The sequence below is a fragment of the Elephas maximus genome, chromosome 11 (genome assembly GCF_024166365.1).
Source record: "Elephas maximus indicus isolate mEleMax1 chromosome 11, mEleMax1 primary haplotype, whole genome shotgun sequence".
Taxonomy (NCBI): Eukaryota; Metazoa; Chordata; class Mammalia; order Proboscidea; family Elephantidae; genus Elephas; species Elephas maximus.
The window spans coordinates 114,572,241-114,599,756 of record NC_064829.1 but is presented as its reverse complement, the minus strand read 5'-3'; the positions used below and the strand labels follow the sequence as shown (position 1 = coordinate 114,599,756).

The 27,516-nt window shown below is 52.4% G+C and overlaps 1 protein-coding gene across 2 annotated transcripts; it reads right to left on the bottom strand.

Annotated features, from left to right (window-relative positions):
• Window positions 1-8,791: 8,791 nt before the first annotated feature.
• Window positions 8,792-18,776, bottom strand: HAUS5 (HAUS augmin like complex subunit 5). Of its 2 annotated transcripts, none has more exons than XM_049901448.1 (19): window positions 18,604-18,776; window positions 17,803-17,865; window positions 17,678-17,710; window positions 17,514-17,538; window positions 16,842-16,947; window positions 16,392-16,551; window positions 14,453-14,522; window positions 14,280-14,362; window positions 13,720-13,777; window positions 13,434-13,558; window positions 13,166-13,229; window positions 12,920-13,050; window positions 12,543-12,705; window positions 12,240-12,320; window positions 11,947-12,092; window positions 11,577-11,688; window positions 11,355-11,487; window positions 9,152-9,284; window positions 8,792-9,011 (listed from the first exon to the last, which is right to left on the bottom strand). In XM_049901448.1, exons 1-19 carry the CDS (start codon window positions 18,699-18,701, stop codon window positions 8,894-8,896), a joined length of 1,902 nt encoding a protein of 633 aa, XP_049757405.1. In that variant the 5' UTR covers window positions 18,702-18,776; the 3' UTR covers window positions 8,792-8,893. The 2 variants fall into 2 exon arrangements, with proteins under 2 accessions (XP_049757405.1, XP_049757406.1); XM_049901449.1 differs by lacking the exon at window positions 8,792-9,011 and adding an exon at window positions 11,190-11,245 and having other exon boundaries at window positions 9,199-9,284.
• Between the last annotated feature and the right edge of the window lie 8,740 nt (window positions 18,777-27,516).

Below are 27,516 nucleotides of genomic sequence, written 5' to 3'. Positions count from 1 at the left end.
CTGCTCCTCTGTGCATGTGGAGCCTGCAGAGGAGGGGGGGACTAGAAAGACACTAAGGAGGAGATAGTAATTCACGGGCTACCCCAATCCTATTTCATGTTGACAGGGTGGGTTCCTGTTTAACCAACTTCTGGATGATAATCTTTTAAAAGCTCTTTTGTTCAGCCACCAGCACAGTTAACCCTATCTGTCTCAGTTCACTCAGTATGACTTTGGGATACATTTCTAAAACTGGGATTGTTTGGACAAAGAGTAAACGCATATATAGTTTTGCTGGAGTTTACCCCATAGGTGTTGTTCCATATTGCACTTCCACTGATATATCAGAGTGCCTGTTTTCCATAACATTGTCAAGAGAAAAACGCTTTTTCCCAGGCTGAGGTATGATTTAGGAAATAATATTGGAATCATTATTCCCTGTCCTTTAGTGTAGAGAATGTGACCCAGCTGGAGCTGGACTCACAAGAGCTCAACAAGACTCACAAGAACACATCAACTGGGCCCTGAGGTATAAAGACAAGAGATAGAATAATCTTGGAAAATATCTTTTAGGGAACCTTTCACTTAAGCCAGAACACAAAAGACTGTCCACTCTTATCTTTTTCTGTCAACACATAGTTAATAGAAATTTGTTGGACCAATGAAGACCCTCCTGACTGTCGTTACTGAAACCTGTACCAATGATCTTTAAGAAAGGCAATTCAAAATATAGGATGAAAGTTTCTAGCCAATCTGTGAAAAGGTGAAGTTTTCAATGGTTTTGCCCATTTGTAGTGTTAATAACATACTGATGACTCTGTAACCTTCCTTGGACTCGGGCAGACATGGCTGTGAAACCTGCTTGTCCGTTTTCCTACTTCTTTCTATTCTGTAATATTCCTTAGACTCGGGCAGACATGGCTGTGGCAGTGTGCTTGTCCGTTTTCCCATTCCTGTTGATTCTCTAATGTTCCTTGGACTCGGGCAGACATGGCTGTGAAGCCTGCTTGTCCGTTTTCCTACTTCCGTCTATTCTGTAATATTCCTTAGACTTGGGCAGACATGTCTGTGGCAGTGTGCTTGTCTGTTTTCCCATTCTTTCTTATTCTGTTCTCTGGACTTGGACAGACATGTCTGTGGCAGCATGCTTGTCTGTTTTCCCATTCCTGTTGATTCTCTAATGTTCCTTGGACTCGGGCAGACATGGCTGTGAAACGGGCTTGTCCGTTTTCCCACTCTTGCTTACCCTGTAATACGTCCTTGGACTCGGGCAGACATTAGCTCTGGCAGCGTGCTTGTCTACTTCTCAACTTTTGTCTTCCTGAATATATGCCGAATAAAACTCTTCTTGCTGCACTAAACTTTGTGATGTTTTTCCCCCACGACAGGTATCAAGTTTTAACTTGCTTTTCTCTTGTTATGATTGAGTCTGAGCCTATTTAAGAGAATAATCCTAGTATTTTGCTTTTTTCTGTGGAATGGTTGGAAATTTTCTTTTCCACTCTGACACCATGTGTCACTTACGTATCTTTATGGTGTAAATTGCAATTTTTTTCTCAATTTGTCATTTCTTTTAGTTTTGCTTATTTATATATTGCCATGCAAAAGCTTATTCTTATGTAGTCAAATTTATCAACATTTCTCCTCATTATTCTGGATTTTGAATCGTAGGAAAGTTTGCCCAACTTCTAGTTTATAAAAGAATTCACCTTCATGGAGTTCACATTCTATTTTAGGGAGACAGTAAGTCTAATGTAAAACAGGCAGTGTGTTGGGATATAAACTGTGCTCTAAAGAAAACTTAAGCAGGAAAGGAGGGTAAAGACCCAGATCTGGAGTTCGGAAGAAAGATGGAGACTGGAAACCTAGATGAGGAGAGGGAGGAGGGGGCAGGACCCAGCTGGGTGAGGGGGAGCAGCAAGGGTGACGCTTGGGAAAGCCGATGTGCCGAAGCTGGAAAGAGCAGCCAGGGACGTAGGAGGAAGGTTGGAGAGTGGGTGCTCTGGAGAATAAGAGAGGAGTTGTAGGAGGGAGGAGAAATAAGGTTCAGGATCACAAAGATCTCATCTCCCTAATTTGTGAACTTGCTGCAACCCCAGTAAAACTACCTTCCGTTTTTGCTTTCTTTTGGAACCAGGCAAGTTGAGTATCAGGTTCATTTTGTTTGGGAAAATAAACGAGCACAAAGAGACAGGAAAACACTGAAAGATAAGTGCAAGAGTGCAACCAGCTATTTCAGATGCCGTCATGGGTTGAATTGCATCCCCCCAAAATGTGTTGTAAACGCTAATCCTCACACATGTGGGAGCAGCTCTGGTGGTGCAGTGCTCAGCTGCTACTTACAAGGTCGGCGGTTCGAACCCACCAGCTGCTCCACGGGAGAAAGATGTGGTGGTCTGCTTCCATACAGATCACAGCCTCGGAAACCCTATGGGGCAGTTCTACTCCCTCCTGCAGGGTCGCCATGAGTCAGAACTGACTCAGCGGCAGCAGATTTGGTCTTTACACATGTGCATGCGATCCCATCTGGGGACAGGTGTTTTTGGTTATTTTAATGAGGCTGTATCAGTACAGGAGCCCTGGTAACGCAGTGGATAAAAGCTCAGCTGCTAACTGTGTATCAGTATAAAGCCCCAAACCAAATCTGTTGCTGTCAAGTCGATTCCAACTCATAGCGACCCTACAGGACAGAGTAGACAGCCCCATAGGGTTTCCAAGGAGCACCTGGTGGATTGGAACTGCCAACCTTTTGGTTAGCAGCCAAACTCTTAACCACTGTGCCACCAGGGTTTCCCGTATCAGTACAGGGTGTATCTTAAGCCAATCATTTGAGAGCAGGTTAGGTACAGAAGCAAGCACAGGTTAGAGATGATAGATGCCACTCCACGTGAGGGTTGACAAGCAGCCACATGAGGGACAGAAACGGAAAATAGACAAGGATCTTCTGAGAGAGACACACACACGCCCCCCCCCACAGAGATAGTCTTCCCCTAGAGCTGATATCCTCCGTTTGGACTTCTAGCCTCCCAAATTGACTCGGCAGCAACTGGTTAGCCTCCTAAACTGAGAAAGTAAATCTCTGGTCATTAAAGCCACCCGCTTGCGATATTCCTGCTACGGCAGCACCAGGAAACTAAGACAGAAACTCAGCTGTGTAAGAAGGCTCTGTAAGGAAGGTGCTGTGGGAAGGGCACAGGGAGAGTCAGCTGAGGGGGCTGCAGAGAAACCAGCTACGGCCCAGCTAAACACGGAAACTTAGTGTGTCACAAAGGTGACCTCTCAAGCCAGGGGGTAAAATTTTACTTTATGAATCGAATAATCCACACATAGTGAAACGCACAGACCTTAAGTGTACAGTTAGATGCATTTTGACGAATCTATAACGCTGGTGGCTCGGTGGTTAAGGGCTCAGCTGCTAACCAGAAGGTCGGCAGTTGGAATCCACCAGGCGCTCCTTGGGAACCCTATGGGGAGTCCTACTCTGTCCTATAGGGTTGCTGTGGGTCGGAATCGACTCAATGGCAGCGGGTTTTTTATACACCTGTGTAACCCACACCACTGCCATCATATGATACATGTCCATCACCTCAGAAAGTCTCCTTGTCTCCTTCTCAGTTCATTCCCGAGTCTACCTCTTCAGTTCTGACTGGGACTTTTAATACATTGTTGGGATAGTGGAGGGTCTGGAGTTGAAGCTGCCAATGATTTCATTCTACTTGGATCAACAATCATTGTCCATGGAAGTTGTTGTTAGGCGCCATTGAGTCGGTTCCAACTCATAGCAACCCTGCATACAACAGAATGACACACTGCCCAGTCCTGCACCATCCTCATGATCGTTGTTATGCTTGAGCCCATTGTTGCAGCCACTGTGTCAATCCTTCTCATTGAGGGTCTTCCTCTTTTTCACTGACCCTCTACTTTACCAAGTATGATGTCCTTCTTCAGGAACCGGTCCTTCCTGATAACATGTCCAAAGTATGTGAGACAAAGTCTTGTCATCCTCATTTCTAAGGAGCATTTTGGCTGTACTTCTGCCAAGACAGATTTGTTTGTTCTTTTGGCAGTCCATGGTATATTCAATATTTGCCAACGCCACAACTCAAAGGCGTCAACTCTTCTGCAGTCTTCCTTATGCATTGTCCAGCTTTCACATGCATACTTCCATCAAAGTACCAGTCAAGATATCAAATGACATATTGTATTGGGCAACTCTGCTGCAAAAAGATTTCTTGACTTTTAGAAAGCAAAGACGTCACTTTGCTGACTAAGGTGCATCTGACCCAAGCCACGGTCTTTTCAGTTGCCTTGTATGCATGTGAAAGTTGGATAATGAAAAAGGAAGACAGAAGAACGGATGTGTTAGAACTGTGGTGTTGTGAAGAATATCAAATATACCATGGACTGCCAAAAGAACGAACAGATCCGTCTTAGAAGAAATACAACCAAATGTTCCTCAGAAGCGAGGATGACGAGACTTTGACTCACTTTGGTCACATCGGGAAAGGCCAATCGCCAAAAAAGGACATCATGGTTGGTAAAGTAGAGGGCCAGTGAAAACGAGGGAAACCCTCAATGAGATGCACTGACGCAACAGCCACAACCACGGACTCAAACGTACCAGTGATCACGAAGATAGCGCAAGACCGAGCGACCTTTACTTCCGTTATACACAAACTGCCATGAGTGGGGCTGACTCAGAGGCAACTAATGACGACACTGGGATATCTGTGACAGGACAAACTGGGTCCATTTGTCAGGATAAAATCCCAAAAGGCACAGAGATTTAAATGTAAAAAAAGAAACCGTATGAGAACTGGAGGATAAGCTCGTTTCCTAACACATCCCGCCCGCGGTTACTCTGGCCTCCCCCGTGGTCCTCACGCTGGCACGTCCCACCGCAGCCCCTTCCTCAGACGCCCGAGTGGCCCCTCCCACCGCAGCCCCTTCCTCAGACGCCCGCGCGGCCCCCTCCCACCGCAGCCCCTTCCTCAGACGCCCGCGCGGCCCCCTCCCACCGCAGCCCCTTCCTCAGACGCCCGCGCGGCCCCCTCCCACCGCAGCCCCTTCCTCAGACGCCCGCGCGGCCCCCTCCCACCGCAGCCCCTTCCTCAGACGCCCGCGCGGCCCCCTCCCACCGCAGCCCCTTCCTCAGACGCCCGCGCGGCCCCCTCCCACCGCAGCCCCTTCCTCAGACGCCCGCGCGGCCCCCTCCCACCGCAGCCCCTTCCTCAGACGCCCGCGCGGCCCCCTCCCACCGCAGCCCCTTCCTCAGACGCCCGCGCGGCCCCCTCCCACCGCAGCCCCTTCCTCAGACGCCCGCGCGGCCCCCTCCCACCGCAGCCCCTTCCTCAGACGCCCGCGCGGCCCCCTCCCACCGCAGCCCCTTCCTCAGACGCCCGCGCGGCCCCCTCCCACCGCAGCCCCTTCCTCAGACGCCCGCGCGGCCCCCTCCCACCGCAGCCCCTTCCTCAGACGCCCGCGCGGCCCCCTCCCACCGCAGCCCCTTCCTCAGACGCCCGCGCGGCCCCTCCCACCGCAGCCCCTTCCTCAGACGCCCGCGCGGCCCCCTCCCACCGCAGCCCCTTCCTCAGACGCCCGCGCGGCCCCCTCCCACCGCAGCCCCTTCCTCAGACGCCCGCGCGGCCCCCTCCCACCGCAGCCCCTTCCTCAGACGCCCGCGCGGCCCCCTCCCACCGCAGCCCCTTCCTCAGACGCCCGCGCGGCCCCCTCCCACCGCAGCCCCTTCCTCAGACGCCCGAGTGGCCCCTCCCACCGCAGCCCCTTCCTCAGACGCCCGCGCGGCCCCCTCCCACCGCAGCCCCTTCCTCAGACGCCCGCGCGGCCCCTCCCACCGCAGCCCCTTCCTCAGACGCCCGCGCGGCCCCTCCCACCGCAGCCCCTTCCTCAGACGCCCGCGCGGCCCCTCCCACCGCAGCCCCTTCCTCAGACGCCCGCGCGGCCCCCTCCCACCGCAGCCCCTTCCTCAGACGCCCGCGCGGCCCCCTCCCACCGCAGCCCCTTCCTCAGACGCCCGCGCGGCCCCCTCCCACCGCAGCCCCTTCCTCAGACGCCCGCGCGGCCCCCTCCCACCGCAGCCCCTTCCTCAGACGCCCGCGCGGCCCCTCCCACCGCAGCCCCTTCCTCAGACGCCCGCGCGGCCCCCTCCCACCGCAGCCCCTTCCTCAGACGCCCGCGCGGCCCCCTCCCACCGCAGCCCCTTCCTCAGACGCCCGCGCGGCCCCCTCCCACCGCAGCCCCTTCCTCAGACGCCCGCGCGGCCCCCTCCCACCGCAGACCCTTCCTCAGACGCCCGCGCGGCCCCCTCCCACCGCAGCCCCTTCCTCAGACGCCCGAGTGGCCCCTCCCACCGCAGCCCCTTCCTCAGACGCCCGCGCGGCCCCCTCCCACCGCAGCCCTTTCCTCAGACGCCCGAGTGGCCCCTCCCACCGCAGCCCCTTCCTCAGACGCCCGCGCGGCCCCCTCCCACCGCAGCCCTTTCCTCAGACGCCCGAGTGGCCCCCTCCCACCGCAGCCCCTTCCTCAGACGCCCGCGCGGCCCCCTCCCACCGCAGCCCCTTCCTCAGACGCCCGCGCGGCCCCCTCCCACCGCAGCCCCTTCCTCAGACGCCCGCGCGGCCCCCTCCCACCGCAGCCCCTTCCTCAGACGCCCGCGCGGCCCCCTCCCACCGCAGCCCTTTCCTCAGACGCCCGAGTGGCCCCTCCCACCGCAGCCCCTTCCTCAGACGCCCGCGTGGCTCCCTTTCACCGCCTTTACGGGAGTGTGACCTTTGCGGTGCAGCCTCCTCTTTTTTTTCCCTTTTTGAATTTTATTTTTGGTGAAATTATACACAGTAAAACCTCCTGTTCCAGTTTCTAGACATAATGATCAGTGACACTGGTTACACCCTCTACACTGTGTCAACATTTCTTGTTATTTCTGTTCTAGTTGTTCCAATTCCATGTACTTAGTCTCCCGGCCCCTCAACCTTCTCATCTATGCTTTAAAATAGCTGTTGACCCTTTGATCTTTTTTGTTTTTTTTTGTTAATAATATTAATAGTAGGTGGTGAAGGTTTACACAGCTGTTCAGGTTCCCATTCAACAATTTGTACACAAGTTATTCAGTGACATTACATTCTTCACAATCAGTGGACTTCCTCATTACTTCCATTCTGGTTGTTCAGTTTCCGTTAATTTAGTTCCTCTGCCCCCTCACAGTCTCGTCTTTGTTTTAAAGTAATTGTTGACTGTTTGGTCTTATATACATGATTTTCTTTTCTTTATTTTACTTTAAAGTTTACAGAACAAATTAGCTTCTCATTAAACAATTAATACACATTGTTTTGTGACATTAGTTGCCAACACCATGACATGTCAACACTCTTCCCTCCTTGATCTTGGGTTTCCCATTGCCAGCTTTCCTGTCCCTGCTTTCTCATCTTTGCCCTTGGCTGCTGTGCCCATTTAGTCTCATTTTGTTTTATAGGCCTGTCTGATCTTTGGCTGACCTCAGGAGTGACTTGAGTACTGAGTTAAAATGGTGTCCAGGGCCATAGTCTTGGGTTTTATCCAGCCCTGGTGGTGCAGTGGTTAAAGCACTTGGATGCTAAACGAAAGGTCAGTGGCTTGAACCCACCACCTGCTCCACGGCAGAAAGATGTGGCAGTCTGCCTCCATGAAGATTTCAGCCTTGGAAACCCTGTGCAGCAGTTCTACTCTGTCCTATAGATTCACTATGAGCGGGAATTGACTCGGTGGCAGTGGGTTTGGTTTTTTTCGGTCAGGCCAGTCAGTTTGGTCTTTTTCTGTGTGTGTGTGAGTTAGAATTTTGTTATACATTTTTCTCCAGCTCTGTCCCAGACTCTGTATTGTGGTCCCTGTCAGCAGTCAGTGGTGGTGGCCGGGCACCACCTAGTTGTGCTGGACTCAGTCCGGTGGAGGCTGTGGTAGTTGTGGTCCGTTAGTCCTTTGGAATAATCTTTCCCTTATCTCTCTTGCTCCAGATGGAGTGGGACCAGTGGAGTATCTTAGATGGCCACTCAAATGCTTTTAAGATCCCAGTAGGATGTAGAACATTTTCCTTACAAACTATATTATGCCAATTGAGCTAGAGGTCCCCCAAGACCATGGTTCATATAGGTGATTTTTTTAAAGCAGCACATTACTTACAGGTGATAGCCATTATTCTTTGAGCCAATTTGTTATTTAGCTACAAGGTGATCTCAGGAATTAGTCTTGGTTCAAAGGTTTGAAGAGTATCTCAGGGGAATAGTATCAGCGAGTCCCCTGGCCTCAACCAGTCCAGTAGGTCTTTCTCTTTTTCAAGGAATTTGAGGTCCTGTTCCACATTTTTCTCCCATTCTATCAGGGTCCATCTATTGTGGCCCTGATTACAATGGTTGGTAGTGACAGCTGGGCACCATCTAGTTTTTCTGGTCTCGGGGTAGATGAGTCTGTGCTTTGTGTAGACACACCCTGTTTACATCTGCACCTCCAACATCTGGCTTTATTTTTCTACACAGTGGTTCTTATCTTCTAACATACTACATATTTTGCTTGTTTATCTTGTCAGCTGTGTCCCCCTGCCCTGGAACGTCTGCTCCTTGAATACAGGGACTTTAGTCAGTTCTGTTCAGTGCTGTGACCTCAGTGCTTAGAGGAGACACTCAGTTACTTTTTGCTGAGAGTGAAAGTGATGACGGGAGTTTCAGGGGGTGGTTTTGGTGGGATTAAAGGACAGGAGGCAAGGGGACTGACAAGAGCGGCACACTAGCCTGTCGGAGGGACTAGAGGTGTACGTAGACAATGGGCCAACAAACACAGACAATGCTGTCTTCCAAATGTTTTATTGAGGGAGGTGGCTGTTGGGTGAACAAATGTGATGCACTGGACTCCTGTTTGCACCCCCTTTTCACCTGCGCAGCTGCTGCAGGGCATCCTGGGCTTGGACCCAGCGCAGCCGCCACTGGGGCAGGGACAGGCCCTGGCGCTGCTCCTCAGAGAGGGCGGTCTGGCCTGGCTGCTCCCACCTGGGGGAGGGGATGATGTCAGGAGGTCAGACCCTCACTGGCCTCCCCGCAACAACATGGGATGCTCCTCACCAGCCCCTCAGCCTGAGTCCTGCCTCTTGCACCCAGCTTGGTCCCAGCCCCATTGTGGCCCCTCTCACCAGTCCCCCACAGCTCCCTGAAGCTCGGGGATTCGTTCCAGCGCCTGTTTCAGGAGGTTCTCCAACTGACTCAGAGCCTGGCCCAGGCTTTTCTTCTGCTCTTTTTCCTGTGATGCCTGGATCTGCAGTAGCTCTGGAGGTTAGAAACCCAGAAGTAGCCTCATAGCATGACATCACCAAGTCTCTAGTCACCCAGTCTTGACCTCTCTCTTCTCCCAGGTTCTTGTCTGAGGGGCAGTCCCACCATCCAGCAGACTAGAGCTCCAGGCCTCATGGTATCCTCCCCTGTCAATCTCCATGGCCACCCACTTGGCTTCCTGACCATTTCTTCTGCCTTCCTTCCCTCGTCCCCCTTTCCTCCCAGTTGCCTTCCTAGGCTTCCGGCCTCAGCCTCCCACTTTGGCCTATCCTCCACATGGCGCCCACAGTGATCTTCCTGAAGCCTAAACTGATCTTCTCCCTCTACTGCTTAGAACCCTCCATGACTCCCTGTGTCCCCAGGACAGAACCCAAGCTTTTCACCCTGGTATTTGAGGGTCTGTGCCATGTGGCCTCTGCTCACCACTCCTGGGAGAGACCTTCCCTACCCCACAAGGCCCACCTTTCCTCCTGTACACCTTCCCAGCATTCCTCACCCAAAGGCTCCTCCTTAGACTGCCCCAGCCCTTTACTCTATTGGTGTTTCCTCCCAGGGACTGTGACTGGGTCCAGTCCCTCTCCACGTTCCCAGGACAGGGCCTGGCTCAGAGCAAGTACAGATTATCAGCACGGTCAGACCTCTTAGGCCTGAGTCCTGCCTCCATCTCATCCTTGTCCTGTGACTTTGGGCACACAGCTGCCCTTTCTGAGCCTCAGCGATATTAGCAGTCAGGTGGGGCTATCTGAGCCCCAGGCTGATGGGCCAGTGGGTGACTGGGGAACTCTCAGGCAGCAAGTGCCTACGTGGAGGCAGGGTGAGGGGGTGGGAGGAGTCCAGGATGACTCCTGGGTCTCTGACTTCTGCATTAGATGGGGAGGGTGGGGCCACAAACTGAGGAGAGCCAGGAGGAGGAGGAGCAGAACAGCTTTCAGAGAAGGGGAATTGCGAGTTCCGTTATAATGTGTTAAAAGTTCAAGGTGTCCACGAGGTGGGAAGAGGCCGTTTCCACTGTAGCTGCACACTGTACCGCCACCACATGGAGCAGGGGGCAGGGAGACCCAAACTCAAGACCTGAAAGTGGTCTCCCTTCTTGCTTTGTCGACGGAACCCTGAATTTGTCCCTTATCAAGTCACCTCTTCCATCTGTTTACCCTTTGATTCTTTGCCTCTTGCCCTTGCCGGACCCCTCATTGAGCTCTCGGGGGCCTCGTACCCGGCAGACACTCAGCGGGTACTTGACCAGTGAATCCTGGAATGAATGAACCTCTCTGAGTTTCACTTTGTGTGTTACACCAGGGATCTCAATAATCCTTTCCTTCCACGACGAGGGCTCAAAGAGGCTGTGTGTGGACACGATAATCATGATCACACAGGAGACACTCTGAAAGCGCTCACTGCAAGCCAAGCACTGTTCAGCGCCCTGTCACCTGACCAAATCTTCCCAGAGCTCCGTAAGGTACTGCGATTACCCCTACTCCACCGAGGCCCAGAGATCACCCTGCTAGGAAGAGGCGGGGCTGTGAAGGGAATCCAGGTAGTTTAACTCTGCAGCCTAGCTTTTAACCACTAGTATACTGTTTAAGTGCTACGGCTGCTAACCAAAGGGTCGGCAGTTCAAACCCGCCAGGTGCTCCTTGGAAACTCCATGGAGAAGTTCCACTCTGTCCCATAGGGTCGCTATGAGTCGGAATCGACTCAACGGCACTGGGTTTTTTATACTGTTTGATGGTGACGAATGAGCACTTGGCAATTTGATGGGCTGTGTAGCTTAGTGTCTGAGAGCACAGACCCACACAGACTGCCTGGATTCAATTCCCAGCTCTGCTATTTGGGCATCTGGGTAAAGCCTTTGGGTCTCAGGTAGCTGTTCTGTTAAACAGGGCGAACAGTAACACTTACTTCATGAGGTCGTTGTGCAGATCGAACAACTGAATATGCTTAAAGCACTCGGCACACTGTGAGAGCAATTGTGTGAGTGATAGGTGATGTTTGTTAGGACTTCCGGAGGCCGGGGTTGCTGCAAATGGGCAGGGCTGCTGGATACTGGCAGCGGGGCAGGCCTACCCTGGGCGGAGGGTCCCGGTGGCAGGCCCGTCTTCATATGGAGCAGATCCCAGCTCCGGAGACTCCATTGGTCTTGGAGGAGCAGGAGGTCTTGGCGCAGAGAGGCGGCCTTCGGGAGGAGCAGCTCAGGGGCCTGGAGACAGGAGGAAGGGCAGTCACTGTGGGGTGGGGTGGGCAAGGGTGGGAGTTGGGGAAAACAGGCCATAGGGGACAGGTGCTCACCTTCCCTGGGGGCAGACCCAGTGTGTGGCTCAGTGCTATGAAGGTGGAGCCCCTCGGGTAGGCAGGGTGCAGATGGTGGATGGACGGCAGGACCGTGGGCAGGGGCTTCAGCCTGGGGGAACTCTGGGTTGGGTAGGGCACAGAAAGGAGGGACCGTTCCGAGGGCTTGGGTTTAGAGGTCCTGGGGGCTCAGAGCTGGGGTCTGGAGGCCTGGGAACTTGGAGGCGGGTCGGGAGACTAGGATGCTAGAGCAAGACCAATGACTCAAGGGTGAGGTCTGCGGACACTAGAGATTTGGGGTTAGTTTTTTGGGGAGCCCAGGGCAGGAAAGTCATCTACAGGAAGGGAATATGGGGTAACCCCGTCTCACTCTCCAGGACTGTGCCGCAGCAGGGTGCCCAGCACGAGGCAGGGCAGATACTGGGCCTCCTCCTCCAAACAGTGAAGCAGCTTCTGGCTCTGCGGTGCCACCACCTCAGATGTGGGGATCACTTTTCGCTGAACAAGGGCCAGCACCTGTGGGGGAAAAAAAGGGATGAGAAAGGGTGTCTGAGCCCACCCAGCCCCATCATCTCTGCCCTCTGCCCAGAGGATGCAGACAAGTCCCACTTTGGCTTCCAACACAGCCTGGGGACCCAGGTCTCACCCCAACTCCCACCTTACCTCCCCGGGGCTCCGGCACAGGCGGGTCTTGCTGGCCGAGTTTCCCTTGATGAGCAGGCGGACCTGTTCCTGTGTCTCCTCCTGTGGAGCCAGGGGGCCTCTGAGACCTGATGCTTTTCTTCCCACCTCCCAGCCTCAGGTCTTGCCCACCCCTTTGCTTTCTCTGGAAGTCTCACCTGGTGTACCCCACCCTAGCCCTGCCCCGCTCCAGGAGGCCTGGTCCTTGCTCTCAAGGCTCCAAGTCTCACTCTGGTCCTCCACCCAGCCCTGCCCCATATCAGGGAGGTCCCGCCCCATCCTCACCATGAGCTGGCGCCAGTGCAGGATCCGCTGCTGCTTGGCTTGTAGGTCCCTCAGCAGAAGCTGCCGCTGCCCGACAGCCTCCTCTAGTTCCTGGCTCTGCACGTGCAGGGCTCTGAGCTCCGCCCACAGCCCACAGCCCCGAAGTCCCAGCGCCAGCACCTGCCTGGGGGACCAGCAGAGACTGGATGGAAGGCAGGCCAGTGAAACACACCCGGGGAAACGGAGAAGAGGTCTGCAGGGAGACCATCAGAGGGTAGAGAGGCAGATGTGGAGCAAAGGGGCAGAAAGACTCCAACGTCCCAAGACACTCGGGGGAGAGATGGGCTAGAGGCCCCTGCTGGGCGTTGGGGCGGGGGGAACCCCTCACCTCCCCTCACCTCTCCCTGGGTCCTAGGGTACTTCTCTCCATCTCTTCCCTCAGGCCCTGGAGACGCCGAGTCAGGACTTGATGCTCCTTCAGGAGGGGGCCCCTCTGGGTGACCAGCGCACTCACAGCCCGCCAGCCCTCCTGGGGAGGTGGGCACAGGGTCAGAGTGGGCATGGTCTGTGGGGGTGGGGGCTGGGGTGGGTCTTGGGACTGGGGGTTGGAGGGATGAAGTCCCAGAGAAAGCGCCTGGGGTCACCTGGATGAGATGCACCATGGACGGCAGGGCCTGGCTGGAGTCTGGCTGGTCCGGTGCCTGGGGCCTGGGGTGGGGCAAAGCTGCTGAGGGAGGAACCCTGTCCCCTTGCCTCAGCGGCTGGGAGGAGCCAGTCTTATCCCAGCCCCCACAGAGCGAGCGCCAGGTTTCAGCTCCATCCCCACCAGCAGGTCCCTGTGCCTGGTCTACACCTTCTCCCAGCTCAGCCACCCGCCTGCCTTCCCTAGCTGTGGGAGCACCCACTCCACACCTGGGTATCTCCAGATCTCGGAGCCCATCCCCAGAGCACAGGGATCGGATCTCTGCCTCCCGCTCCGCAGCCAGGTGCTCCAAAGCAGCCAGGACATGGCCTGGGGGGTGGTTTGTCAGCAGTGCCTGGTGGGGAAGGTGGGGGTGAAATCAGGGGCAGGTTGGGGATAGGGCTCTGAGCTGGGGCCCCATTGGAATACGGGTAGAGATCCAAACTCTGAGGTCTGATCATGGGGCTGGAGGGTGTGGCCTCTTCTTTGCTGAGAGCCCCCCCACTGCCCCCTCACCTCCACTGAGCTGAGCCACTGCTGGTAAGAAGTTCCAAAGTGGTCATCACGGGGGGCCCTATGAGGTGGGCAGGGGAACAGAGAACATTACAGGACACACCAATTATCCCCATAATTATCATAATCACCCCGAAAGGTGGGGGCAGCCATTGTCCCCATTTTACAGACGAGGAAACCAAGTCCCTCTACGCCTGCTAGACTTGGGGTGCCTGCCTTGGGCCTCGGCATGTGTGGTCTTCCTGAAACACCTTGTTGACCCCTTACACTAGTTAAGTTTCCTTATCAAAGAATCCCTCCCCTCTGCCCCCCACGCTGGATCAGGTGCCTCTTTTGGGTGCCCAGAGCCTCCCAGGTACCCCCTCAACAACCCTATTCATCGGGGTTGTCACTGTTTGTGACAGGTCTTCCTCACCGCTACCCCTACTTCCCAGCTCCCTGTCAGGGCACGGCCCAGGGCTGACATGGGCCAGAAGCTCTGTGTCTGAGGAATTAACAAACATGTGACCCCCCCAGGCCCAGGCTCTCTGCAGGGTGTCTAGGGATCGGCTGGTGTTACTCACAGGACGCTGCCTCCCTTGGCCTGGGGAATCAGGAGGTTCTGTAAGAACTGGGTCCGGAGGGTGCAGGCTGTTCGCACATCACGCTAGGGAGGTGGTGATGGGGTGTGAGGAGGACCCAGGGGTCCTGTTGGCCCCAGACTCCCCACTCCTTCCCCATGGCCCAGGATCCTTACCAGGACCACAGGTTCCAGGCCCAGGGTTGCTGACATCAGGGGTCCAAAGGTCACATTTACTTTGGCCTTCCTGGAGATGGGAGGTGAGAGGATGAGTGTTTGTGTCCCGTTTCTTCCTCTCCCACCAAGGATCACCAAGCCTGGATCCCGGGGGCCTCCACCCACAATGCACTAGTGCATTAACCTCTTCCCTGGTCTCCCTGCTGCCCTGGCAAGTCTCCCCACACAGTAGTCGGTGGTCCTGTTAGAACCTAAGGCTCCAACCCCTGAAACTACATCACGCCCTCCCGTTACTCTCAAGGTAATAATAGCTATGGGGACTCTTCTATACACTTTACCAGACTTAACTCACTTCACTATCGTATCTGCCCTAAGAGGTAAGGAGCCCTTGGTGGGACAAGAGGTTTGTAATCGGCTGGTAACCTAAAGGTTGGCGTTTCAAACCCACTCAGAGGCTCCACGGAAGAGAGGCCTGGCAATATGCTTCTGTAAATATTATACTGTTGTACCCACTGCAGCTGAGTCGGTTCTGATAACGGCCATGAAGACCCCACGGAGCAGCTCTACTCTAACACACGGGGTTGCCACGAGTCCAGGGCTGACCTGACGGCAGCTAACAACAACCTCGTGAGGCAGGATTAGTATCACCCCGGTTCCACAGATGTACTGGGCTGAAGAGCATCTCCCAAAAATTCCCAGCCACCAGGAACCTGAGAACGTAACCTTGTTTGGAGGTAGGGTCTTTGCAAAAGCATTGGTTAAGATAGGTCAGAGTGGATCAGAAACCAAAAAAAACCAAACCCAGTGCCGTCAAGTTGATTCTGACTCATAGTGACCCTATAGGACAGAGTAGAACTGCCCCATAGAGCTTCCAAGGAGCGCCTGGCTGATTCGAACTGCTGACCCTTTGGTTAGCAGCTGTAGCACCTAACCACTATGCCGCCAGGGTTTCCGAACAAGCCGTGGATTAGAGTAGGGCCTAAATCCAGTAACTAGACACATGCAGAGGGAAGCTGGCCATATGAAGAGGGAGGCAGAGACTGGAGTGGTGCAGCTATAAATGAAGGAATACCAAAGATTGCTGGCAACCACCAGAAGCTAGAAAGAGGCACAGAAGGATTTTTCCCAAGAGCCTTCTGAGGGCGAGCATGGCCCTACCCACACCTTGATTTCAGACTTCTAGTTTCCAGAACTGCAAGAGAATAAATTTCTGTTGTTTTAGGCCACCTGGTTTATGGTAATTTGTTACCAAAGTCCTGGGAAACAAATACAATAAACCTTAGAAGCTGAGGTACAAAGAAGTTAAATACCTTGCCCTAGCCGGGGCATGAACTCAGAGTCTTGGAGTAAAATTCCAGTGCCTCCTAGGGGCTCTACCCACCTCTCCAACCTCACTGCTTCATGCTGTCCCTCTTAGCTGCAAAGCCTTCTGGCCATTCTGCCCACCCTCCCAGCTCAAGGCCTCTGCTCCCGCTGTTCCCTCTCCATGGAAATTCCTCCAACTAAAACGTCACCTGCCTCGAGAGGCCTTCCCTGAGCACCCTAGGTAAGGTGGCATTCCCCTCTTCCTTTCTATCATATCACCCCTTTCCTTCCTAGTACTTATCTCTATGTGAAATTACATGATTTGTTTATCTCCTAGTTTATCATCTATCTCCCCCGCAACCCCATCAGAGTGTGAGCTCCACAAGGGCTGGGTTGTTTGCCTATTCACTGCCATTTCCCCAATGCTGGTATGTTTGACGTACAGTAAGTGCCATTCTAGGCACTGGGGATACAGCAGTGATCAATTCCTGGCTTCACGGAGAGTAAACCTTAAGGGGTGGGAGCATAGAGTTCTGAGACCTCAGCAGGGATTGGGGTGGGGCACTAGTGTCTCTAGGGAGAATGGATGGCTGCCCAATACGGTGAGGGCCGTGACTGGATGCCTGAGGCCCACCTCTCTGTATCCTGCAGGCGTCGGAGTTGATTCTGCAGCCGCCGCATGGAACCCTGGAGCCCACGCTGCTGTTTCTGCATGGCCCTGGCTTGGGCCCGGAGGAGGAGAGCACGGCGCTGGGCATCTTGCATGCTCTGCAGGGCCTGCTCCATGGCTACATCTGTGGGAGGAACACAAAAACATACACCTTCGAGGCGATTCCCACTCATAACAACCCCACAGGGCAGAGTAGAACTGCCTGCAGGGTTTCCAAGGCTATAATCTTTAGGGAAGCAGACAACTACATCTTTCTCCTGTACAGCGGCTAGTGGGTTCAAGCTGCTGACCTTTCAGCTATCAGCTGAGTACTTAACCACTACGCCACCAGGGTTCCGGGGAAGGCACAGGGGTGGCCATAAACACCTCCCGACTCCACGTTCCCCTACCCATCTGCCCAGCCCCATGGGTCACCCTGAGCCTCAGTGTCTTGCTCCATCTGCTCCAGGCTCTGGTCTAGCTCTAGGATCTCTGCCCGCAGGCGGGCCACGGTGGCTTCTAGCTCCGACTTCCGATGGGCCTGGTGGGGTCAGGTACAGGGTCAGATGTGCAGCCTGGCCTGGGCTCAGTCTGGCCTGACTGCCCCTTGGGCAGCACAACGTTTCATAAGCATTTCTGTCCCTGACACAGAACTTGGCCCGCCCAGAAGAGCACCAAGGTCCTGTCCTGGGTCTCGCCTCCCTCTTGGGACTCTCTCACCTACCCTCATAGGCTGTTTCCTGTCTCTGAATGATGACACCCACACCTCTGACCTCTCCCCTAAGCCCCACATCTGGGATTCCTGAAGCCTCCTTGAGTCTTCCCATGGATATTGCCAGGTCCCCACCCACTGGGCCACATATTGGGCCTTAACCTGCCCTTTTCCTGTCTCTTCTTCAGCCCGGATGCCCCGTTACCCATTCCCCACCTCCCCCCCCCAGCCTCCGCTCATATTTGCCTCTCCCTGGACTGTGCGGGGAATGCATGAATCAGGGCTGTATTGTAACTCAGTGTCCCCAGCATCACCCAGCACAGGGCCGGGCTTAGAGTGGATTATCTACAAGTCCTTCTGAGATGAAAGAGAACTTTGTGGCATGTGACTCTCACCTCTGGACTGTCCTGGTGGCCATACCTGAGGAAATGAGGCCAGAGTCAGGGGACGACAGGAGCTTGGGCGGGGGGGGGGGGACAGGAGGTGTGAGGCTGTGGGTGGGGGTGGAGCTAGACGGGACTGGGGAGAATAGGAAGGGACAGTTCGGAGGACCAGTTACCAGAGCAGGTTTCCCCGGACCTTCTTGACACTCCTGCACGGGGCAGATAGGAGGAAGAGGAGTTATGGGGGACTCACCTGTCCTCCTCTCGCCCCCCACAACCCACCTCATCCAGCTGGGCTCACCTCTGGCTGTGCACATGCCGCAAGATGTAGGCCCAGATGTCAGCCCCCTGGCCCAGACACAGCCTGTGGGGACAGCGTGTGAGGGTACGCCCAGGCCATGGCACAAGGTGGAAAACCCTCCCTCCTGGGGTGGTGATGGTGGGGAAGGTCTTTACTATGGAGTTCTTACTCCTGGGGGTGTGTCTGTACTTTTCTGGGTAAGATCCTCTCTTCTGGGGAGTTTTCAATCACTGAGAGAGTGGGCTTCTCACTGGGTGTGTGTGCGGGGTATTCTTATTCTCTGGCAGGGTCCTCCCCCTCTCCTGGAAGACGGTTATCTCCAGCTACTTTCAGAGCTGGGGGTGGGAAGATGTACTGCTAGGACGTCCCCTCGCATTGCCAAGCAGGGGTCATCACTCCAATAGATACAATCCCAAGGGGGCGGCCTTTGCTAACTCCCGAATGTCCTTACTGGCGTGGGTGGGGTGGGGGTGGTGGGAGAAATGAACTGTTGCAGTGACAGCCGTACTCTGGAGATCCTATTTCCACACCGGGAGGATCTTCACGGGTGCCAGGGATCTCACTAGGGCGGGCCTTACAGGGTGGGGATAAGAGTGTCAGGGTCACCACCAAAGCATTCTCACTCAAATCCGCAATCTTCTTCCCGGGCATACTACTTCCGGGGTGAGGCACCCGCAGTAACTCAGGGTCACTCTCACTCGGGCGGGGGAAGGCAAGCGCGTCCTCAAGGAGCGGTGGGGTCTCTACTCCCGAGTCCCTGTCTCCAGGGTAGAGAGTCCTCATTCCCGGGCCGGATCTCACCTGCGCAGCGTCGCCTCCGGGGCCCGGGCCGCCGTGGGCACTCCCATCTCCTCGGCGGCCCAGGAACCCAGTTCCCGCGCCTCCAGCACCCGGTCCATTTCGGCCCCGCGGCGGCCGCCGCCTCCGTCGCGTCTTCCCGCGCAGCGCCCACCTCTGACGTCACTCGCGCGCCGGCAGCGGCCGCCGCCTCCGTCGCGTCTTCCCGCGCGGCGCCCACCTCTGACGTCACTCGCGCGCCGGCAGCGAGGTCCTGGGCTGCGCGCCGACTGCCCGAGCTGGGTGCTGCAGGGTCTCGGCCGGTCCTGCTGGGCCTTTCGGCCCTCCCTGCTCCAGCATGGGCCCCAAAGAGAGAGGGTGAAAAGGGACGTGGAGGAACTGGGGGGCTGCTCGCCTTCCGCCGTACTCCTGCCGACTTCCAGCTGCCCCTGCGGTCTTCAGTGCCTTAGCTTTGCGGAGAACACGAAGGGAATCGCGCTCCTTCCTTGATTTTCCTGACAAAATGGGACATGAACCATTTTCAGGGGCCGTTTTGAAACATTTTGGAGAACGAGAACCAGGCGAGGGGATGCTGGTCATACTGGTCCTTGATTTCAGAGACGAGGTGTCTCATGTCTGGGTGGGGGCCAGAGGGCTCATAGTATGGCCCTAATACCCCTCTGGCATGCGTTCTTCCAGGAATTCATTCTCGCAAACCATTCCATAAACGTCCATGGAGCTGCCCTCTGCTGGGTGCTGCCAGCGACACAGCGGTAACCGAGAAAGCCCCGGTCCTAATCCGCTGGGGGAGATAAATGCACCACCCTGTAGGGATGGTAGGGAATATGCAGCAGGGGCTGGTCCTTTTGGGACATAGAGAGGGTGAGAGGTATGTGGGGTCTCAGAAAGTGCTGAATACCAGGGCTGGAGTTCTTGAGAGCCCGTTAGGCTAGGACTGAAATCTGGTTGCGCTGTGGGGATGAGTGGGTGTAAAGCCCAGAGCTGAGGAAAACTGAGCCTCAGACAGGGCCCTGAGAAAACGAACATTAGGGACCTTCCACTCAACATGCTTGCCTAGGTCACCACTATGTCCTCCGTGTCCAGTACAGAGCCTGACTCAGAGTGGGCTCTCTAAATAGTTGAGTGAAGGAGTAGTGGGGGCGGGGGAGGTGAGACTAGAGCTGGGAGCCAGGGAGGAGGCTGGAGCAGGGATGCTGGGTGAGGACCATGCCGAGCCAGAATAGGGCTGTGGGGCAGGGAGGAGGGGCCAGGTGGAAGAGAAGCTCAGAGGAGTGAGTGCTCATGGAGTTGATGGGCTGTGGAATTAGGGCATCCTGGGTGAGGTCCAAGGCTCTGGCCTGGGGACTGGGTGGGGCAGACATTAAAACAGAGACTTGGGAGAAGGGGCAGTTTTGGGGAGATATTGAGGACAACGTAGGACATTATGGTATGAGGGACCAGGAGGACATCCAAGAGCAAGCTAGGGCTCTGGCCCAGGGGTAAGGGGACCATGGGGGAAAAAAAACCTTTTGCTGTTGAGTCAATTCTGACTCATAGCTACCCTATAGGACAGAGTAAAACTGCCCTATAGGGTTTCCACGGAGTGGCTGGTGGATTCCAACTGCCAACCTTTTGGTTAACAGCAGAACTCTTAACCACTGCCCCACCAGGGCTCCAGGGACAGTGAAATCAACCCTGAAATAGCAGGTTTTGGGGAGAAGCTGAGGCCAGCTTCAAGCATTTCTCAAGGATGGAGAAGTAAAAGATGGTGCCACGGGATGATGTAGCCCAGGTGGGCTTCCTGGGGGTAAGACTGGCAACTGGGGTTCCTTGATGTCTGGTTTCTCAAAAGCTGCCATTTCCCTCAAACACTTCTACCTTTCCTTCCTGTGCGTGTGGGGTGTTGGTCCGTTTTTAATAAATTAGGCACAATGCCTTGCCCATAGTCTATGAGCTTTCCAAGGAGCTTTGAACATGTTTGAGACCTTTAAAAATTATTGACTGGAAGCTGAAGCATTGAATGGGGTCCTGAATGGGACTTTTCCTTTTTCTTGGAAGCGTGGTTAAAACCAAATATGGGGACCACAGGTAAAAAGTACCAGTGTCCTCTAGCCCCCTGAATTTTAAAAAAGCCACCCAGGGATTGGTAGACACATCCTCTCAGGATATCTGATCCTGCGACCATCTCCCCAGAGGCCATGTGACCATCTTCCTACCACTCTCCTTTCATTTCTGGATAGTGGCTTTGTAATGTGTCGACTTGGCTAGGCTGAATGAACTATATTTCCTAGAATTCCCTTCTCTGTATGTGTCCAGTTAGGGTATGCCAAAAAAAATAAATAAAAAGATTCTTGTGCAAGATTAGGAGGTCAGCAGTGAAGCAGCAGCCGTTTTCTGGCTCTCCTGGGTTGTTGCCCATCTGCTGGCTCATGGTGTTGGTGTGGGGCAGCAGTCAGGCCTGCAGCTGTGCCGTCTGTCCCTGGGTCCTCCTTCAGTTTCTCCAGTTCCTGGGTCAGATGTGTGTGTAACTCCATGACAAAGGGTGCCAGCTTCTCCTGCAGACACTTACACTGTCAAGGTAAGAGGCAGCGAGAACTGCCAGTTCCTGCTTGTTCCAGGTAGTCTTTGCTTTACCCACTTTACGTCTGTCTTCCCTTACCAACTGTCTGCCTTGCAGACTTCACTCCACTGTATGAGACACTGAGACAACAATCTTACAGAGACTGCTTAACCAGCTCTGCAGTTGCATAAAGTCGAATCCCTATAACATCTCTCTCTCTCTCTCTATTTCTGTATCTATCTCTCCATCGTCTGTCTATCTATGTTATATGTCTCCTAGTGGTTCTGCTTCACTAATTGGACCCTGACTAGTAACACTCTGTAAGCAAACTGTTGAGGTCTCAGAAGTAATTGTTGCAGTAAGTTGTTTGTGGAGGAGGGTACTGTGGCTTTCCTCCTTCCCTCCCCCATGGGAAGAGGGCGCCTTCTTCTCCATCCCAGATAAGGTTGATGCGTGATCTGAGGTGAGATTGACATCTTACTCATAGGAGAAGAAACGTAAATTGTGTTTGGACCCCCACTGTGTTCAGCCTGTTCAATATACTTGGAAAAATGGTTTTGATTCCCAAACTAAGATAGAGGTAAACTGCGTATTCGCATCTTTGTCTGTAGCCTGAGAAAATCGTGGTCAATGGCTGTTTAAAATTAGAATTTGTTGCCTGGTGTTCTGCTCTTGAGCCCTGTTTGACAAGCTCCAGCCCCACACGTTAATTGTCTGTTACAGCTTTGCTGTTCACAAGGTACTCAAGGACCAGCAGAATCCCAGTGTGCCCCTCCCACACCTTGCTGAATCAGAATTGGCATTTTGACACAATTCGCCAATGACTTATGTGTAAACTGAAGTTTGAGATGTATAGTTACATACAGCACTACATTTGTGGTGGGTAAAACCTTCTTTATTCCCGTTATAGCCAAAGATAGACCCTTATCACCTGCTTCTTAGATTAACAGTTTTTAACTTTGTGATCAATCTCTGGCACATCTTAGGCCATTCTGTCTCAGATATTCTTCATAACAACTAACAATTTGATTACCATGTGAACTGATTAACTACTTTATATTCAAAAGAAAACCAGCTATTGACAAAGGCCCAAAGTTAAATGGGGACAAGACAGTCTTTTTAACAAATGGTGCTGGCATAACTGGATATCCATCTGCAAAAAAATGAAACGACCCATACATCACACCATGCACAAAAACGAACTCAAAATGGATCAAAGGCCTAAATATAAAATCTAAAACGATAAAGATCATGGAAGAAAAAATAGGGACAACGCTAGGAGCCCTAATACATGGCATAAGCAGTATACAAAACATTACTAACAATGCAGAAGAGAAACCAGATAACTGGGAGCTCCTAAAAATCAAACACCTATGCTCATCCAAAGACTTAAGCAAAAAAGTAAAAAGACTACCTACAGACTGGGAAAAAGTTTTTAGCTGTGACATATCTGATTAGCGCCTGATCTCTAAAATCTACATGATACTGCAAAACTCAACTGCAAAAAGACAAATAACCCAATTAAAAAATGGGCAAAGGATATGAACAGACACTTCACTAAAGAAGACATTTGGGCTGCTAACAGATACATGAGGAAATGCTCATGATCATTAGCCATTAGAGAAATGCAAATCAAAACTACAATGAGATTCTATCTCTCTCCAACAAGGCTGGCATTAATCCAAAAAACACAAAATAATAAATGTTGGAGAGGTTGTGGAGAGACTTACACACTGCTGGTGGGAATGTGGGAACCCTGGTAGCATAGTGGTTAAATGCTACGGCTGCTAACCAAAGGGTTGGCAGTTCGAATCCGCCAGGTGCTCCTTGGAAACTCTGTGGGGCCAGTTCTACTCTGTCCTGTAGGGTCGCTATGAGTCAGAATCGACTCGACGGCATTGGGTTTTGGGTTGGTGGGAATGTAAAATGGTACAACCGCTTTGGAAATCGATTTGGCGCTTCCTTAAAAAGCTAGGAGTAGAACTACCATACGATCCAGCAATCCCACTCCTTGGAATATATCCTAGAGAAATAAGAGCCTTTACACGAACAGATATATGTACACCCATGTTCATTGCTATTCATAAAGTTTTCACTGGCTAATTTTTTTTCAGAAGTAGACTGCCAGGTCCTTCTTCCTAGTCTGTCTTAGTCTGGAAGCTCAGCTGAAACCTGTCCTCCATGGGTGACCCTGCTGGTATCCAAATACCGGTGGGATAGCTTCCAGCATCACAGCAACACGCAAGCCCCCACAGTATGACAAACTGACAGATTGTAAGGATGGCTCAGGACCAGGCAGTGTTTCGTCCTGTTGTGCATAGGGTCGCTATGAGTCAGAACCGACTCGACGGCACCTAACAACAACAACATGTTCATTGCAGCACTGTTTACAATAGCAAAAAGATGGAAGCAACCAAGGTACCCATCAATGGATGAATGGATAAATAAATTATGGTACATTCAGAAAATGGAATAGTATGCATCGATAAAGAACAGTGATGAATCTATGAAACATTTCATAATATGGAGGAATCTGGAAGGCATTATGCTGAGTGAAATCAGTTCCAAAAGGACAAATACTGTATGAGACCACTGTTATAAGAACTTGAGAAGTAGTTTAAACAGAGAAGAAAATATTCTTTGATGGTTACGAGAGTGGGAAGGGAGGGAGGGAGAGGGATATTCACTTATTAGATAGTAGACAAGAACTAATTTAGGTGAAGGGAAAGATAACACACAATACAGGGGAGGTCAGCACAACTGGACTAAACCAAAAGCAAAGAAGTTTCCTGAATAAACGGAATGGTTCAAAGGTCAGAGTAGCAGGGGCAGGGGTTTGGGGACCATGGTTTCAGGGGACATCTAGGTCAACTGGCATAATAAAGTCTTTGGAGAGTGGTGTCTGGGGTCTTAAACGCTAGCATGCGGGCATGTAAGATGCATCAGTTGGCCTCAGTGCACCTGGAGCAAAGGAGAATGAAGAACACTAAAGACACAAGGTAATTATGAGCCCAAGAGACAGAAAGGGCCACATAAACCAGAGACTCCATCAGTCTGAGACCAGAAGAACTAGATGGTGCCCGGCCACAACTGATGACAGCCCAGACAAGGAACACAACAGAGAACCCCTGAGGGAGCAGGAGAACAGTGAGATGCAGACCTCAAATTCTCATAAAAAGACTAGACTTAATGGTCTGAGACTAGAAGGACCCCAGAGGTCATGGCCCCCAGACCTTCTCTTAGCCCAAGACAGGAACCACTCCCAAAGCCAACACTTCGGACAGGGATTAGACTGGACTATGGGATAGAAAATGATACTGGTGAGGAGTGAACTTCTTGAATTAAGTAGACACACGAGACTATGTAGGCATCTTCTGTCTGGAGGGGAGGTGAGAGGGCAGAGGCGGGGTCAGAAGCTGGCTGAATGGACACGAAAATCGAGAGTGGAGGGAAGGAGTGTGCTGTCTCATTAGGGGGAGGGGCAACTAGGAGTATATAGCCAGTTGTATATAAATTTTTGTATGAGATATTGATTTGTAAACTTTCACTTAGAGCACAATAAAAAAAAGCTATTTATGTAAGCATTCTACTTTTGAAGGGTTTGAGCCGTCTTTCATACGTTCTCTGAACTGGCGTACTTTTGGTACTTTGTTCATTACTCACAGATTAATAAACTTTGACACAAGCACGAGGTCCATTTTCCGGAGAAACTGTATTTAATTTACTAGTTACATGAGATGTGAATGTCTCTCTATGTTAATGTGTCTGATGGACAGGGGGTGTGGTCATGGTGGACTTTTGTCATTATTGGATAGCCTAGCATCTGGGTCCTCTTCCTATTTCTGGGGAGCCGTCACCTTCCAAGGTAAAGCCCTCCTCATGCTCTCTAGAGAGATGGTAGCTACATGCTCTCCTAGCGTACCTTGTAATCAGGGCCCTGGCTCGGCCTGTCTGTTCTAATTTGATTGTTCCTACATCTGATTCATTTTTATGTCTTTTTTAAATTGCACACACTATTTCTGAAAAGAGTGTTGGACATTCCTAAAGTGTACATACCCTGTTGTGGGTCCTTAGCCAACGGTTGGTGGGCCAGGCCACACTGTCAGTGCTTTAGCTCATCACCCCGTTGGATTTTTCTCTGTAGCATTTACCATTCCCTGATACTCAATGGCAATGGGTTTTTGGGTATATCGGTTTATGGAAACCATGGTGGCATAGTGGTTAAGTACTATGGCTGCCAACCAGGAGGTCGGCAGTTCGAATCTGCCAGGTGCTCCTTGGAAACTCTGTGGGGCAGTTCTGCTCTGTCCTGTAGGGTCGCTATGAGTTGGAATCAACTCGACGGCAGTAGGTTTTTTTGGTTTTATATTGATTTATGACTTTCTTCCCCACTAGAATATAAGATTCCTCAGAGAAAGGGCCTTATTTATCTTGCTCTGGGGTATTCCTAGTATCTAGTATAGTGTTTGGAACATAGTAGGTGCTCAGAAAGTATTTGTTGGGTGATGAATGAATAAATCACACTGGATGGGGTATGAATGAATAAATCACACCTGTGATAGAAGCTGTCTACAATCAGAACCTGACAAGTATTCTAAGCAGTCCGTAACAGTTGCTTGTCCTCTGATTTTCTGGTAGACCACAAGTATCCCATATTTGGCCTGGCCTCTTACAGATTCCCTTTGAGTTTTGTTTTTACAGATTGGACCACTCTGGACCGTCATTGTCTGGTGACATGTCTGTCTCCCATCCTGATTTATAAGTTCTGAGGGAGTAGAATTGTATCTGAAGTGGTTACTGTATATCCCCACTGCAGAGTCATGCAGTACAGCCAAAGCCCTTGTAGGCAGAAATAAATTTGTGGAGTGAATGTATGAATGTGGGGGGGTGGATACCCTGAGAAAAGAGTGCCCTATCCCCTCTTTCATGACCTCCACTCCTTGACAAGGTTGCAGAGTCTTGAGTTCTGTTCCAATGAGCTTCCCCCATCAACCACCTCAAGTTGCTGGCCCAGACTGGTGACTCTTGGCACTCCAGGTATTGAGGGGCAGAAGTCCCATTCAGGCCAGGTGAATACTTAAAACCAGGCTGAGTAAAACGGTTGTATATATTTGGTGGTCTGGTCATGGGTTGAGGAGGGGATTATCGCGAGAGTAAGTCTGCTAGGATGAAGGCCAAGAGGGTGAGCAGGATGAAGCTTCCCAAAATGACGCCCGTGATGGCGATGTAGAAGGTTTGGTAGGAGGTCTCCTGTGCCAAGGCCCGATCATTCCACCTGTTGCAGTGCCTCGTCTGAGTTTGAGGGAAGAAGGGGAACAGGGAATGATGGGTTTAAAAGGGTTGTTGAGTAGGGATGAGTTGTGGGACAATAAAGACTCAAGGTGGGGGCCCAAACCCGCAGCAGATGATATTCCTGGTGAAGGGCAATGGGCTCATAGCAGAGGAGGGAGAATAGGGAAGCAGTTGAGTCAGGGTCAGGGCCATGATGGAGAGGGAGGGTAAGGATTGGTATGATGCAGATTCCCACCTGGATAGAGAAGATCAAGGCTATGATGCCTATGGGAAAACACAGAAGGAAGGCCAGGATCGACAGGCACAAGTGGTCCTTGGGGGGCTTGCTAGGCAGAAGCTCAAATGCCTGGGGGCGGGGAGTGGACTGTGGCTCAGTATGGCCTCTGGACTCTACCATCCCATCTACCATCCTCTCCTTTCACTCTAACACATTTCTACTGGTCTATAATATCTCCATTGACCCTCTTTAGAACTCTCACCAACTCTGTCTAACCCGCCCCCGGTGCCCTGTAATCCCCCACCCCCTTTAATCCTCCCTGTCCCCTATAGGAGTCCCTGGGTGGTGCAGTCAGTTATGGCTATTGGCTGCTAACTGAACGGTTAAAGGTTCTTGGAAGAAAGGCCTAGTGATCTGCTTCTGAAAAATCAGCCGTTGAAAACCCTGTGGAGCAGTTCTACTCTGACACGCATTGGGTCACCACGAGCCAGAATCCACTCAGTGGCAACTGGACTTTTTGTTGTTGTTGTTGCCCAAAGCAGCCTTCTCTTCACCCCTATAAAACACCTACTAAGACCCTCACTGAACACAAACATTCTCACCTTTTATCTGTAAAATCTTCAACATTCCTTCATAAAACTCTCACCCTATAAAACTTCCAGTATCTACAACAGCCCTCTCACTATGCTTTTATAAATTCCCTCACTTTGTCCCTATGAATCCTTCATGGCCCTGTTACAAGCTTTTACTGTTCACCCATAAACTCCTTTTGACAGCATAATCCCTCACTTGGCTCCTTTAAGGTAATCTTTAACCGTCTAAAACTCCTCTCCTTGCCCACCTCTGTCCCCTCGAAAACCTCTGCCCT

Excerpts from the sequence above, each read along its gene's own strand:
- HAUS5 (XM_049901448.1), bottom strand. The coding sequence starts at position 18,701 with ATGGACCGGGTGCTGGAGGCGCGGGAACTGGGTTCCTGGGCCGCCGAG. Across the intron at positions 12,706-12,919 it reads ACCCTAGGACCCAGGGAGAG|GCAGGTGCTGGCGCTGGGAC; the intron begins GTGAGGGGAGGT and ends CTGGTCCCCCAG. Across the intron at positions 12,321-12,542 it reads TGCACTGGCGCCAGCTCATG|GAGGAGACACAGGAACAGGT; the intron begins GTGAGGATGGGG and ends CTGGCTCCACAG.